Raw genomic sequence first — 16,812 nt, 5'->3', positions numbered from 1 at the left:
CAGTGACAAGTCCCCGACTGGAAATACCAGAGTGTTAATTTATTGATACATTTCAAAGAGAAATGACAGTGGAAAGGTAGAACAAAAAGCTATAAGAAAAGATGTCCCAGGATTGTTATATTATGAAAATTATAATAATTTACTAAAAACCAACAATTCAAGAGGAGTGGGAGATTCCCTTTAAATGCAAGCAAAAATGGGTTTATAGTGATATTTTTTCTATCATCAACTTCCTCCCTTTCAAAGGAAAAGCAGAAAGCATGTAAGAGACAGAACTGGTTAAACTTCTTTTTCCAGCGCGCGTCACGTCACGAGTGCTCAGTCGTTTCGCTTTGTCTTGTGATTGCGCTGCCAGTCTGAACCTTTCCATGAAGTTTTCTTTCTTATGCAGCCTTGTGGGGTGTGAAGAATGTCCGTATTCTGCTGCTGCGTACAAGCCAGCGATAATGAGGATGAGGTAGGAATAGCCTTATTGCTAATTCACTAGGGTCTAAGCAAACTACATATGTGAGTGCAGTCTATTGTTCACTGTTATCAGCTATCTCATACTAGGCTGTTTTGTTCTTCAGTGGATGGTAGGAAATCTAGGAAATTCCCTTATGATGTTTTCAATCCCTGATATCAGTGGTTCATTTTATAATTTACACCTGTTGATGATCAATGTTCCTATGCTGTGGTCTTACCTCTCATACTGCTCTAAGCAGTTAAATATCTATAGTGGGTGCACTTAGACCATAGGAGAGTCCAAAAGGTCTCTTTGGCCCATGTGAGCCCAGGACTCTTAAAGATCTATAATAGTTATTTTTTTGGGGATATTTTTGCATTAGGGTTTCTAAGGGCTGATTAGGGAAGGTGAATTATCCAAGCCCAAAGTCCGGGTGAACATATAGGCCACAGTCGTTGGTGCAGTAAATGGGTGAGGCATGCAGGGAACAGAGAACAGAGGGACTGGAGACCACAGGCAGACAGGAGACCATTATCAGAGGTACTAGTAGCAAAAGGCAGACAGGAGACATCCTGAAGACTGCAGACTGGTTTTAGAGGTACTGAAAGCTGCAAGAAGACGAGTAACTGGAGGACTGGAAGCCACAGGTAGCTAGGTGACAACCTTTAGACTGCAGACAGGTTGCAGAGATTCTGAAAGTTGCAAGAATTACGGGTAACTGGAGGACTGGAAGCCAAAGGCAGCCAGGTGACATCCTAAATACTGCAGACAGGTTGTAGAGGTACTGAAAGCTGCAAGAAGACAGGTAACTGGAGGACTGGAATCCACAGGCAGCCAGGAGACATGCTGACTGCAGACAGGTTGTAGAGGTCCTGAAATCTGAAAGAAGACGGGTAACTGGGGGACTGGAAGCCACAGGCAGCCATGTGACATCCTGAAGACTGCAGACAGGTTGCAGAAGTACTGAAAGCTAAAAGAAGACGGCTAACTGAAGGACTGGAAGCCACAGGAAGCCAGGAGACATCTTGGAAACTGCAGACAGGTTGCAGAAGTACTGAAAGCCACAGGCAGACAGGTAATTGAAGGTCTGGTGGCTGCAGGCAGAAAGTAGACATCATGGACCACATTCAAGTTGCAGAGGTCCCGGAAGCCGCATGCAGTCATGACACATCCTGGAGACTACATATTTTCTGCAAAAGAACTGAAAGCTGCAGGCATATAGGTAACTGAAGGATTTGAGGCCGCAGAAAGCCCATAAAACATCCTGGAGACCACAGACAGATAGGAGGTACTGATAGCCACTGACAGACAAATAACTGAATGACTGGAAGCCGCAGGCAGCCAGGAGATGTCCATGAGACCACAGACAGGATGCAGAGATACTGAAGGCTGCAAGCAGACAAACAACTGGAGGACTGGAAGCTGCAGGCATCAAAGAGACATCCTGGAGATGGCAGACAGGTTGCAGAAGGTACAAAAAGCCGCAGAAAGACAGGTAATTAAAGGACTGGAAGTTGCAGGAAGCCAAGAGACATCCTTGAGACTGAAAACAGGTTATTGAAGTACTAAAAGCTGCAGGCAGATTGGTAATTGAAGGGCTGGAAGCTGAAGGTAGTCAGGAGACAGCTTGTAGACTGCAAACAGTCTGCAGATGTACTGAAAGCCACAGGCGAATAGGTAACCTAAGGACTGGAAGCTGCAGACAGCCAGGATATGTCCTGGGAATTGCAGAAAGGTTGAAGAGGTACTGAAAGCTGCAGGCAGAAAGGTAACTGAAAGACTGGAAGCTGAAGTCAGTCAGAACATGTCCTGGAGACTGTAGACAGGTTGTAGAGGTACTGAAAGCCACAGGCAGACAGGCAATTTAAGGACCAGGAGCCACAGGCATCGAGGAGATGTCCTGAAGAACACAGACAGATTGCAGATGTACTGAAGGCTGAAGACAGATAAACAGATAAACTAAAATTCTTAATACCAAAACCCAGGTGTGTGTCTGGGAAGAAACACATACAAGAAAAGCTTGCATCATCTCCCAGGTTTCAAATATAGATGGATGCCTCTTGGGTGTAGTACACGGAACAAACAGGCCGAGCAGTACAGTTCAAAAAAGTGCAAATACTGTACCAGCACCTGCAAAATTAATAAACACATCACATTTATTAATATATGCGATATTAAAGTGACATAGACACTAGCAGGTCCACACGATTCGAGCATATCATGCTCTTAATTATGACAAAATTCTAGTGTTGCTATCGCGATTATATATAGCATTGTCACCTTGGTCCGTGATACGGTACCACTTACAAACTGCAGTATAGCATTTTTATCTCTTTGTGTCAGCAGTGGGGTCCTCCTGGGTCTCTTACCATAGCGATTAATTTCACTGTCAACAGATACCATCCTGAGCTTGCAGGACAGCTTGAATTTTTTGGAACTTGATTGGAGCTGCTTATTCACCATCCAAACTGTCCTGCATTGCAAACTTTCATAAATTTTTCTCTGCCATACACATCCACGGCTGGAGTGGAGAGCCATACACATCCAGGAAGATTACCTACAGTGATATGGGCTTAACCGTCTTGATTATGTTGCGCAGTGTGGACAAAGGACCATCAAGATTTCTGGAGATTGTTGATATTTTTCAACAATTTTCTTTCTCAATTCTTTAGACAGTTATTTTCTCCTTTTTCTGTTCTCCATGCTTAGTGTAGCACACACAGACCACAATGCAAAGATTGAGTTAACTTCTCCCTTTTTTATCTGGTGTCAGTTGTGATTTTCATATTGCCCACACCTGTTACTTGCCACAGGTGAGTTTGAATGAGCATCACATGCATGAAACAATGTTGTTTACCCACAATTTTGGACAGGTGCGAACAATTTTGTCCTTCCTATTTTTGGGGGTTTTGTGTGACATTGTGTCCAATTATGCCTTTTTTCCTGTGTTCTTCCAAAACACACAAAGGAGATGAACATGTGTATGACAAAATATGTGGAATTGCAATAATTTTCTTGGAGAAATACTCCATTTTGTGGAACAATTTCAAGGATCACATAACTAATTGTATAGGCCTAGAAAGTTCATCATATGTCAGCAAACCGTCCTTGCAAAGGCTGACGTGGACCACAAGAAAGTTTAGTGGACTGGGGACTGGTGTGTAACAGAGGTCAACATGTTGCAAGGTATGCAACTGGCTTCACTTTTTATCCATGAAGTGCTATAGGATCTGGGGTTTAAATTGACCTATTTAGGTTCTATATGGCAAAATCAGGTTACTTGACACCATGTTCCAAATTGTTATGCAAATTGGATTTAAGTGTCATAGCGATTATTTTATTTTATTTTTTTTCAATGAAACTCATTGATGGTATTGTGTCTCAGGGTTCTTTGGATCACTGAACTCAATCTCAGATACCTATGAGAATTAGTTTGCCAGGTGAGCCCAATAAAAGGAAAACTGGATGTTCCACAATATTAAGCAGGCCACAGTTTTCAAGTAACATGGGAAACAAAAAGGATCTCTCTGCTGACGGAAAGCATCAGATAGTGCAATGCCTTGGACAAGGGATGAAAACATTAGATGTTCCACGAAAACATAAGCGTGATCATCGTACTGTGAAGAGATTTGTGGCTGATTCACAGCACATACGTGTTTGTGCTGATAAAGGCAGAATAAGGAAGGTTTCTGCCAGGCAAGCCCATCGGATTAAGAGAGCAGCTGCTAAAAAGCCATTACAAACCAGTAAACAGATATTTGAAGCTGCTGGTGCCTCTGGAGTTCCTCGAACCTCAAGCTGTAGGATCCTTAAAAGGCTAGATGTGGTGCATAAACCTACTATTCGGCCACCCCTAACTAGTGCTCACAAGCAGAAATGGTTGCAGTGGGCCCAGACATACATGGAGACTAATTTTCAAACTTGTTTACTGTCTTGTTTACTGATTAGTGTCGAGCAACCCTGGATGGTCCAGATGGATGGTGTAGTGCAGGGGTGGGGAACCTTTTTACTGCCAGGGGCCATCTGAAAATTTCTATGAACCATCGGGGGCCGCACAAAATTATCAATGTGAAAATTACCCAGCTACATTTGGTCAAGCAATTAATTAACTCACCCCTATAGTGGTGGCCAGAGATGCTTATCTTTGGCGCAGCGGTTAATTTTCGGTGATAATGATCATGTTGCTTCTCACAGCTGCTTTTCCAGGATTGTCTCAGTCTGGAGCAGTCAACTCTTTGTGATAAGATTGGTAAATCATATACATCACAACTGACACTGGGACTGCTGCATATATATACAACACATGGGGGGCTGGGGGCATATACATCACATAGGAGACGCTGGAACTAATGTATATACATCACATAGGAGACGCTGGGACAGCTGTATATATATATATATATATATATATATTAAAGGAGATGCCCCAGCCCCTCCTGTGATGTATATGTCCCCAGTGTCTCCTGTGATGTGTATGCTCCAGCCCCACCTGTAATATATACATTACAGGAGACAATGGGGCATATACATCACAGGAGGGGCTGGGAGCATATACATCACAGGTGGGGCTGGGAGAATATATACGTCACAAAAAAGGCTGAGGACATATACATCACTGGGAGGCATAGATATGGCTTTGGAGCGCAGACAGCACTGGGGGGCACGGACAGCACTGGGGGGGCACGGACAGCACTGGGAGGCACAGACAGCAATAGGGGGCCACGGACAGCAATAGGGGGGCATGGACAGCAATAGGGGGCACGGGGAAAACTGACAACACATGCAGAACCCAGACATTGCAACGGGGGCGCAGACAGCATGGGGGAGCATGGACATCACTGGGGGCACAGCACTGGAGGGTGGGGGTGGGGGAGTCACACAGCTCTGGGGGAGTGGGGGCACACAGCTCTGGGGGAGGGGGGTACACAGACCTGGGGAGGGGGGGCACACAGACCTAGGGGAGGGGGGGAACACAGACCTAGGGGAGGGGGGGACACACAGACCTGGTGGAGGGGGGGGGGGACACACAGACCTGGTGGAGGGGGGGGGGACACACAGACCTAGTGGAGGGGGGGGACACACACCTAGTGGAGGGGGGGACACACAGACCTAGTGGAGAGGGGGGACACACAGACCTAGGGGAGGGGGGGCACACAGCCCTGGGGGCCACACAAACCTGGGGGCCACACAAACCTGGGGAAGAAGCACACAACCCTGGTGGAGCGGACACAGAGGGAGCAGACACACGGCAGTTGGGAAATGAGCATATAGCAGCACAGTGGGAACGGGCACACAGCACAGTGGGAGCGCACATGGGGGAGCGGGCACGGAGGAGCTGCCACGGGGGAACTGGCACAAAGGAGCGGGCACAGAGGAGCGGGCATGGGGGAGCGTGCACGGGGGAGCTGTAACGGAGACGCAGGCACGGGGGAGCGCGCACGGGGGAGCTGTAACGGAGAAGCAGGCACGGGTGAGCATGCACAGGGGAGCTGGCACGGGGGAGCGAGCACGTGTTAGCTGGCACGCAGCACGGAGGAGCACGCACGGAAGAGCTGGCACGCAGCAGAGGGGGGGAGCGTTCACCTACTAGTTGAAGCTAAACTGCTGCTGGGCTTCTGTGGGACGGGGCGACAGTGTTAACCCCACCCACAAAATAAGTCCTGAGCACACACGCAGTGACCAGCGTTCAGTAGTGAACGCTGAATGCGCGTCCTCGTAGCGCGCATGGGGATTTAAAGGGCTGGCAACCGGCAAGACCCGGCTGCTGGCAGAGTCCCGGGGGCCGTAGAAAAGGTCTTCGCGGGATGTATGCGGCCCATGGGCCGGAGGTTCCCCACCCCTGGTGTAGTGGATGGTTGGTGGATGGTCACCATGTCACAACAAGGCTGCGACATCAGCAAGGAGGTGGAGGAGACATGTTTTGGGCTGGAATCATGGGGAGACGTCTGGTAGGTTCTTTTAGGGTTCTTGAAGGTGTGAAAATTACCTCTGCAAAGTATATAGAGTTTCTGACTAACAACTTTCTTCCATGGTACAAAAAGCAGAAACGTGCCTTCAGGAGCAAAATCATCGTCATGCATGACAATGCACCATCTCATGCTGCAAAGAATACCTCTGTGCCATTGGCTCCTATGGGCATAAAAGGAGATAAATTCATGGTGTGGCCACCATCTTCCCCTGACCTCAACCCTATAGAGAACCTTTGGAATATCATCAAGCAAAAGATCTATGAGGGTGGGAGGCAGTTCACATCAAAGCAGCAGCTCTGGGAGGCTATTCGGACATCATGCAAAGAAATTCAAGCAGAAACTCTCCAAAAACTCACAATTTCAATGGATGCAAGAATTGTGAAGGTTATTTCAAAAAAGGGCTCCTATGTTAACATGTAACTTGGATTGTTAGGATGTTTTGGATTTAAATAGCTTTTTATTTCAGTGAATGTGACCTCTTAATGCTGCAAATTCCACAAATGAGCATTTTCAGTTCTTTAAAACATATAAAATGGTTAGAAACTCTACTGTGCTTAATAATTTGGAACAATGCATTTTGAGTTTTGTTTAATTTTGAAGATTATACTGTTATCATTGGGAGGTTTATTCAATAAAATTAGATGTATACTCTCAACGGGTGATGACTTTTATTAGACTGACTGGCATTTGCACCAACCATTTAGGAAAATCAGAGACAAATATTATTTGCATAATAATTTGGAACATGGTGTATAAAAGAAGAAAGTAAATTTTTCCTGCATTTCTTAAGTGCAGCCTAGTAACAAATATATAACTGGGTATTAGAGACGTAATTACAGGACAGGAATAACAGAGACATCACATAATAATAGATTTCGGTCATGCATTGGGTAACCCATCCATAAACTCGATGATTTGTGGAGTGGGAAGAGTTAGAGAACATGAGGACAGCGATCAAATGATATTTTGTGTCACATGTCTACAGTAAACAAGGCCGAGCCCGAGTGTGCAAACAATGGTAACTTCCTCATGTGGAAACGTCTGTAAGGAAGAAGGCGGTGAATCCATTGTAGTCTTTGGTAATGGATGTGATGGGGGAGGGATACTGCGGTGGTGCATGGTGCACCAGTAATAAGACACAGCGTCTTAAGATGGCAATATCGGGCTACTACATCACAATAGTGATAGTGAATGTGATCACATTGCAGCATCCATGATCCGACATTCAATATTTACAGATTTCTGTTGGCCACATTCATTATCAAGCTACTAGTTGAAATGAACTGACGGCCGGAGTTATTGACAGCGACAATGATTTCTCAACTATCAGGTACGAAACAAAGCGACAATGTCAGCAGAGACTGAGGAAGAGCCTGTCACTGACATGAGAGCGTATGAGACGCAGTACTGATGGGAAGTTTGGCATCAAGTGGCCAATCAGTGGATGGTCCACGTATAGTGTCGGATACACCCTTTGTTTAGCCTATGTACACTCCTGCGTGATTTTCCGTTACTCATTTTTGTTTTTTCCTTCCCTTCTTTTTAATTTCTCTGCCAATATATCCATATGAGGGCTTGTTTTTGCGGGACAAGTTGAACATTTGAGTGAAATTATTAGTTTTACCATATAGTATACTGGAAAATGGGAAAAAAAAATTCCAAGTGCGGTGAAATTGCAAAAAAAGAAGCAATTGCACAATTGTTTTTGAGGTCTTTCATTCACCGTGTTGACTATATGGTAAAACTGATGTGTCAGTGAGATGCCTCAGGTCGGTACGAGTTCGTAGACACCAAACATGTACAGGTTTACTTTTATCTAAGGGGTGAAAAAAAGTTCAGAAGTTTGTACAAAAAAAGAGTTGCGCTTTTGTCGCCATTTTCCGTGGCCCGTAGAGTTCTCATTTTTCGGGATCTGGGACTCAGTGACGGCTTATTTTTTGCGTCTTAAGCTGGTGTTTTTAATTATACCATTTTTGTGCAGATGCTACTTTTTGATCACCTGATATTGAATTTTAAAACATTTTTGTGGCGACCAAAATACCTAATTTTGTTGTTTGAATTTTTTCTCGCCACACCATGTATTGATCAGGTTAATTGATTTTATATTTTGATAGAAGCAGCGATACAAAATATGTGTATATTTTTATTTTTAACTGTTTTATTTTCAGTGGGATGAAAGGGGGGTGATTTGAATTTCTATTTTTTTTTATTTTGTAACACTTTTTTTATTTATTTTACTAGTCCGCCTAGGGGACTTTATGCCTGCACAGTCCAATCGCTTGTTCATTTCTGCTGATGAGAGCAGCATCGCTCTGATCAGCAGAAATACTGCTTTACTGTGAGTGCCGACATTCTGTTGGCACTCGCAGGAAGTGAGTCATGGTAGTGCGGGGGCAACACCAAGGCGCCCCATGATCGCGTCACAGGGCCGCCAATAGCGGCGGGGTATGATGCAATTCCTTCCGCTGCCATTTAAATTGTGCTGTCAGTGTTTAACAGCGCGATCTAAGGGGTTAACAAGCGCAGGTGGATCTCCGATCAGCAGAGATGTGCAGGGATTACAGCGGGCTCACTGCTGAAGCCCGCCGCAGTAACCGGAGGGAGGCGACCAAGGGTGTATAAGTACATCCTTGGTCGTAAAGGGTTTAAAGGGGTTTTCCCACAAACAAAGATCATTTTAAAGTTCCTTTTAGTCAACAGATCTTGGAATAATAACAATTTGGATTGATGTGTTTTAGAAAAGTGTTCCTGTGCTGAGATAATCTTATATATGTATCCCTGCTATGTACTGTGTAAGGCCGTGTCTGACTGTACAGGAACATGGTCTGATCATACCACATGGAAAGGGGGGGGGGGCATAAAATAGTATACAGAATTACAGCACAAGATCACAGCTGATTCTTTTTGTGAGGTAAAACATTTCCCTGCCTGTATTTAAAAAATATTTTATCTCAAAGAAAGAATTATTTGCAATCCTGTGCTGTAATGTATTTATATTCTTTTGTGTCCTCCCCTGCCCAGGAGGTGTGGTATGATCAGACCAGGTTCCTGTACGGTCAGACACGGCCATTACACAGTACATAGCAGGGGCACATATACATAAGATTATCTCAGCACAGGAACATTGTTTTTAATCACATCAAATTGTGGAAATTGTTATTTTTTCAAGATCTATTGATTAAAATGAGCTTTGTTCCTGGGAAACCCCTTTAAGCCTGAGGCCTGATTATTAAAGGAAAGTCAGTGAGCTGGTGGACAGAGTGGGCTTTCTTCAGGGGAAGACATATTGTACCATTGGTGCAAGTTGTGCACAGGGGTCTAGTGGGGGAGGGGGTCAAGTGTCATATTAAAAGCAAGTACATGTGAGTGACTGAGCTAATACATTTCATAGTCAATAATTACTGGTGGATTTCAAGATGGAAATTTAAATAGTAGGTGCTCTATGATAAACTGCTGAATAACAAGAGGCCCATATAGTGGTATTGCATAGGCGCCCTGTGCTGTCTGTGTGCATTACCTGGCTTGTTCACTAGGGGAGCATTGTTGGGCTGGACTTTAGAAGACATCAGTGTCTTTTGCAATAGAGGGGGTTGCTTGAGTGTGAGTCGTTGGGCCTATGGAGGCATTAAGGAGTGGCCTTTGGTAATGGATGTGATGCTTGCAACATGGGGGAGAGATGGTATGTGGGTAGGAATGTAGCGCCCAAAGAAGGGGGTACTCGGTCCCGGGCAGTAACAAATAGGAATGTCACTCTGGTGGCCATTGCCTGGTCCCGTGCTCTGGGCCCCTGTTGTTAATGGGGGGTACGTACAGGGGAGATAAGAGTTTTTGTCATGTGACGCCACCTGCGGGTTGTGGTTAATGATGGAGAACCACCGCTGCTGAATGTGGGTATGTGCCGCCCCAGCAGTGGATCGTACCACTCGGATCCATGGGCAATATCCGCTCGTGGCTCGAGGGTCTCCGGACCCAGGGGCTTGGGCCACACTCTAAAGTAAAAGGGGATATTTACAGGGAGATGATAGTTCGTGACGCCACCCGTGGTGTGTGGTAATTAGGAGTACCGCCGCTGCCGTTGTTGGGAGTACCCGAGGTGATGGAATGGGGCAGCAAGGTGTAGTTACCCTCCAAAGGTAGGGGTATGCCCCGGGGCTCTGAAAGATGATACTGGGTGCAGTGACAGGGAGATCACTCATGTACTCAGACGCTGACAACCGGGTAAACCAAGTCTCTGGTGCCGCTGCCTCTCAAGGGGAGCTCGTCCGGGTCCCGTCCCCTGCAGTGCTGCCTGGTAATCCGTGACCTCCTGGCACAAAGTTTAGGTTCACTGTAGTGGTTCGGTAGTCTGTAACTTGCTGCGCCCTGCTCCCCACTGTGGCTAAGTGTGGGAGCCTGCTCTCAGGTGGCATGCTTCGGATTTCAGTGGGCTGCGTATATGGAAGGCCCTATCCCCCTCGTTGCGCTAGTGCCTCGATTCTGGAGCTAGTGGGAACAGTCCATAAAGGCTCCGCTCTTTGCAGGTTAATTGCCGGGTTGCCTGAAGCTTCTCCCCGACCTAGAGTCCGTGTACCCCGCCGTGCCTTTGGTCCCGGACCGGTGATGGGACCAGGCTGCCGACCATTCACTCAACCAACAGGTCAAGGCACCTTGCCTCAATCCCCTGCGACCGGGGTCCGACTCCTCTAGGTCCAGATCACTGTCTGCAACCTAGACAGCTACTCTAGGGAGCCACCGATCCCTGCTTCCTCCACTTCACTCTCCTTCACTCCACTTTACTGCACTTCACTGTACTGACACTCTCCTGACCCTCCCTTCCTGACCCCTAGGTGGGTGACCCTATTCCGCTTAAGCCGCCCACTGGTGTGTCTGGTGGGTGTGGTGCAGGGTGTTCCTATGATTTGCTTTGCTGTTGGAGGCAGCACTATAAGATGGGGACACAGAACCATGAGGGATTTGAATACTGCACTAAGAGAAAAGAGCGTGCAGTACCCTGTGACAACCTGATAGTCCAGGGGCGTCACAGGTACACCCAGAGCTGATGGAAGTGGCAGCTATGTAGTGGCAGCAGGTAGTGGCCTTCCATAGGTAGGGCTGTGCCTGGGAGATGTAGTGGGGCAATAATGCAGACCACACCAGTTTGTCTTTAACAGTCTCTACTCACTGTGGACCCAGAGGTTGCTGGTTCATGTTCCAGGAGGACCAGTGCCAATGTAGTGACCCAGGTTGCTCTGTACCCAGCACTCTCTGCAGATTGCGTCTCTGTAGCTTGAAGCGTTTGGGAACCCCGACTGTCCCTTTTTGGGTACAGTCTCCTTCTCTGTACGGAGGGCAGTGCGGACCCTGCGGGGAAGTAAGTGTCCGAACCCCAATCCTAGTTTACTGCTGATGCCCCGGATTATTTGGTTCGATGAAGTCCGTGAAGGTGTTCTCACCGTGCAGGTATTTGCCAAACAGTCTGAAACTTGCGCTTGACCTTGGGACCTGTGCTCGTTCGTGCTCCGGTCCCAGCGGTATCTCGGTACCCGTTCTGGCGACCTCTCTCCTGTGTCCCGGGGTCACCGTTACACGGACCCAGCTCAGGCACGTCCACACACCTCTTCTGTGTGCTTCACTCTTCAACTCTATCACACGACTCACTGACCCCTCCCACCAGGCTGACTATACCTAGGAACTCGTTCCCATGGCAACCATCCCCTTACCTGGTTATCCCTCTATGCCCAGTGTGGAGAGGAGAACTAGGATTTAGATTATGTGTTGGTGGAATCAGCACTGGTACTCCAGGTCCCAGGGGGTAGGTCCTGCATCCCCAGGAGGATGCAATTCCCTGTAGTGCCCTGAGAGTCTCAGGGGCACTACAGGTACATTGTGCATCAGTAATAAGGCATTGTGACTTTTAAAGGGACTTCATTAATGGAGCATTGTTGGGTTGGAGGCCAGAAGGATGTGCCTATTGCAATAGATGGGGTTGCTTGAGTGTAAGGGGTACTTTACACGCTGCAGCATCACTAGCATTTACTAGCGATGTCGAGCGCGATAGCACCCGCCCCCGTCACACGGCCGATATGTGGTGATCGCTGCGGCAGCGTCACACGCACGTACCTGCTCTGCGACGTCGCTGTGACCGGCGAACCGCCTCCTTTCTAAGGGGGCGGTTCATTCAGCGTCACAGCAGCGTCACTAAACTGCCGCCCAATAGAAAAGGAGGGGAGGAGATGAGCGGCCGAAACATGCCGCCCACCTCCTTCCTTCCTCCTTTTCCGGTGGACGGAGGTAAGGAGATTTTTGTCGTTTCAGCGGCGTCACACATAGACAAATGACAAACAACATCGATTTTGCACGTTTTTGCGCTCGTTGATCATCGCTCATTTGTGTTACATGCTGCGATGTCGCTACCGGCGCCGGATGTGCGTCACTAACGACGTGACACCGGCGATATATCGGCAGCGAAGTCGCAGCGTGTAAAGTACCCCTAAGACGTGTGGTCTATGGAGGCATTGAGGAGTGGCCTTTGGTAATGGATGTGATACTTGCAGCATGGGGGAGAGATGGTATATGGGTAGGTACATGGTGCACCAGGAATAAGGCACGGCGACTTCTAAAGTGACTTCATTCGGGAGCATTGTTAAGCTGGAGGCCAGAAGGACGTGTCCATTGCAATAGAGGTGGTGTGCTTGAGTGTGTTATATGGGACCTATGGAGGCATTAAGGCCACCTGTTCTCTTAGGACATATTTGGAAAGTTTTTTTTTTTTTCTTTGTGAGTAAAGTCTAGATTACATTTGAGATCTTAGCCTGTAGGGAGTTTGGGTGGGTTGGGTGATAGCAGACTCATGGATGGGTAAAGCTGTCTAAGTGGACTGTGTAAGACATTAGCCTGGGAAGGACTGGTGGGCAGCATGTAGGTCTTGAGATCTACAGTGTGGTTTAGTTGGTTTAATTTGAGGTGTAGGGGAACAAGATGGAATATGATAGAAATGGTTGTGTGATGGTAGAATATGGTAGGTTGTGTATAATTGTGTGTAGGTTCGTATTCTAGGCGTGGCAATCTGTCCATTCTGTGTATTACTTGTGTGTACATTGTTCTGATTGCAGGTTAATCACCTCTCGCCGGGCTTTTGTCCTTAAGTCTGGGGGACGGGAGCCTGGGATCCACCTAAACTCTCTGTTTACCTGGGGGATTATTCATTCTGGCTGAGAAAGACAAGAGAGAGGGAGTAAGATTGATCTTCTGAGGGAGAAGCTGACACCCCATAGAGACTGTGAGAAACCCAAATTTCACTGGAAAAGGACTGCTGGAGGATTGTGACTGATCCCCGGGACATTTATCCTATTACTGGACTATTTTACCCTCTGTGTAGTGGATTATTTTATGGTATCATCCGATTTTACTTGGAATAAATGCTCTTTGGATTGTTCATCCATCTCTCACTCTGATTGTGTGATATCAGAGAAGGACCCCATGACAGGTTGTTTATAGATGAATCTGTCACCATTTTTTGCCACCTAACCTGAGAGCAGTATAATGTGAACTGCTTGTGGTTGTTTGATAAAGTCACATTTTTATCAGCAGGACATTATCACTAAAGGACTTGTCAACATGTAGTCCTCCATATTCATATAGCACTGTATAATCCTTCCCGCACCACTGGTTGACAGCTTTCTGTGTACACTGTACATGACCAGGAAGCTGCTAATCAGTGGTGCAGGCAGATTATACAGAGCTAAGCATTCTGAAAACTGGTAGATCTGTAGCAGATAAAATGTGATTTTATCTATCAAAATTAAACCAAGGAGACCATTAATTAATATATCACTAGAATCAGGGTGCCTGTCTCCTGTCAGATTCCTCCAAAAGGATTTTGCTAAGTATTTGAAGACAGCAAAAAGTACGGTTTGAAACACAGATTTCAGCGATGTATCATTTATTAAGTTGTGTACTGTTGTTTACTTACAGTGAAGGTTTTATCACTAGGACATTATTATTGCTAAAACTAACTGCCTCATGCCAAATTGTTTGACCACACCCCCTCCACTGATAAGCAGCTCACACTGCCAATAGACAATGTACACAGAGAGCTGTGGTGTGGGCAGATTCAGTTTTCTGTGCTCAGCTTCATACTACATCTAAGGACTCGTGTGATTGTGTCACAACTGCTGCACCCAGTTATCTAATGTGATACATCATTGGATTCAGGGTCTCTTTTCCTAAATTATGCTCCTTTCAGATGAGGTAGCCAAAACCTTGTGACCAATTCCCTCTAAGGAAGGGCTCTTAAGAATATGCCAGGACGAGTAGTGACTTTTCTTCTGTCCAGTACAGAAAATTATGATGTAAAGTTAAACTGGGAATTATTGTTTATCTGTAATGATCTGTCACCAGGTTTTTGCTCCCCAGAGAGCAGCATAATGTAGAGACAGAGACCCTGATTCCAGCCACGTGTCACTTACTGAGCTGTTTGCTGTCATGTTACTAAAATCAATGTTTTCTCTGCTGCAGATCTAGCAGTTATACTGAGCTCATGAATATTCTGGACTACCTGGCAGCAGACCAGGTACACCTCTAATGATAATTTACTGCTTATTAAATAGTGATTTTATCAAAACTACACTAAGCAGCCTAGTAAGTTACACATCGCTGGAATCAGGGTCTCTGGGCCTACATTATGCTGCTCTCAGATAAGGAGGCAAAAACCTGGTGACAGATTGCCTTTAAATGTAAGTACCCTTTCCCATGTCTTATACTCACCTGCCGCCATCTTCATGTGCTTCCAGCATTGCTCTTGCTACTATGTCTACTGGAATTTGAGACCTACTGGCTGCTCCAGTGTTTCATGGTTGCAGCCAAAGGTCACAAATCAATGCAAGTCTATGAGAGCCTCGTTCTCACTCTTAAAGAGTTGCATTGAGTGTTTGTAAGGTAACTTCTGACTTCTGCGCAGCCAGAAGTTACAAGCACAAGATGGCAATATGGAACCGAAGGATGAAAAGGATGGAAATGTCATAAGGGTAAGCACCGGACTTAGGTTTAAAGCACTACTCCGGCACCGCAATCATCAAACTATAGGGCCTTATATGAGATTTGTAGTCAACAAATATGTTCTGCCAGAGCTAGGTGAAGAAAGGAGAGCCAAAAAAAAAAAGCCCTATGGTCACATATACATATCCAAATTGATGTGTCCCTGTCAGAGGAGCAATAGCTGCAATACCCAATCTGCCAGTTGTGGAGTGCAGACCTTACACTTTCTATTTTATGGGGGTCTTTTATATTATGGAAGGAAAAATTCCTGCAATTCCTTTCTGACAATCTGATGATGTACTGACATCAGAATCCTTAAGGTTTGTTCTACGCTTCATTGACTTCTGTCTTCCATTAAATATATTTCATTTTTATTTCTTTTGCAGACTGTACCTTTTTCTAAAAGTGTCCAGGTCCCAAAGCAAGTGAAGGGTAAGCGTCTGACGCTGGATTTCATCAGTCTTTTCCTCTTCACTAGAATTGCTTCAGACTTATGTATCACCTTTTGTAGCCACTGTGAAATACAATCTACAAATATTTTATTTATGTGGCATATTAAATCTAATATTTAAAGCTGAGAGTTTGTGTGTGTGTATGCATGTATTTATCTATGTATGTATGTGTGTGTATGTATTTATGTATGTAAGTAAGTGTGTGTATGTATGTGTGTATGTATGTATGTATGTATGTGTGTGTGTGTGTGTATGTACACTAAAGGAATCTGACGAGTGGCGAAACTCCGCCCACAGCCCAGTCACTGTGGGCGGCCTTGGTGATGGTGGGTCAACTAGAAGTTGACGTGACATCACCGGATCTCAGAGGTTATGGAACCCGGGGTTCACTGCATGGGGATGAGCGGACCGCAATAATGCTACTCAGAGACACAATTGACTACACAAAGTATTTGACAAAAGCCTTCCTTATGAGCTTTCATCGATGTGTGACCACTATGTTGTGTACTGGACCCAGGGCCGGATTATAGGTGGGGCAGGAGGGGCTCCAGCCCCAGGGCCCCCACCAAAAGAGCTTCTAAGGGGGCCCCCACAACCAGGACCATACTTGCCACTAGGCACCTGTCAGCATTTTTTTTTTCTTCACACCCTCTCCTCCTCCGTAAAGACAGTCTAATAAATCAGCGGTGTTTTCGGGGGGGGGGAAGGGGAGCCACCGCCATTTATTTGTATCTGCGTCTTTAAGGGGCAGGGGGGAGCAGGGGCACGGTGTAGTGGGCCACTGTATCTGCTGTCCCCGCCGCACTCCTCAGCCGTGTGTACATGCTGGGCACACTAGCTGCAGCAGGAGGCAGCGCGCTGTGCTGTGTCGGCTCTGCTGTGTGATAGTGTGCCCTGCATGTAAACGCTGCAGAGGAGCGCAGCAGAGCTG

At 46.3% G+C, this 16,812-nt stretch overlaps 1 protein-coding gene across 1 annotated transcript in view; it reads left to right on the top strand.

Moving 5' to 3' along the window:
- The first annotated feature begins 336 nt into the window (after positions 1-336).
- LOC142310371 (uncharacterized) overlaps positions 337-16,812 on the top strand; it is a 42,557-nt gene continuing 26,081 nt past the window's right edge. Inside the window, exons 1-2 of the mRNA XM_075347889.1 lie at positions 337-457; positions 15,816-15,861. Coding sequence (XP_075204004.1) covers positions 410-457; positions 15,816-15,861 — 94 coding nt within the window. The 5' untranslated portion in view covers positions 337-409. The remainder of the gene's footprint in view (positions 458-15,815; positions 15,862-16,812) is intronic.

Source organism: Anomaloglossus baeobatrachus, chromosome 5 (genome assembly GCF_048569485.1).
Source record: "Anomaloglossus baeobatrachus isolate aAnoBae1 chromosome 5, aAnoBae1.hap1, whole genome shotgun sequence".
Classification (NCBI taxonomy): Eukaryota; Metazoa; Chordata; class Amphibia; order Anura; family Aromobatidae; genus Anomaloglossus; species Anomaloglossus baeobatrachus.
Note: the sequence above shows the minus strand (reverse complement) of the source record. Positions and strands in the feature narration are given on the sequence as shown.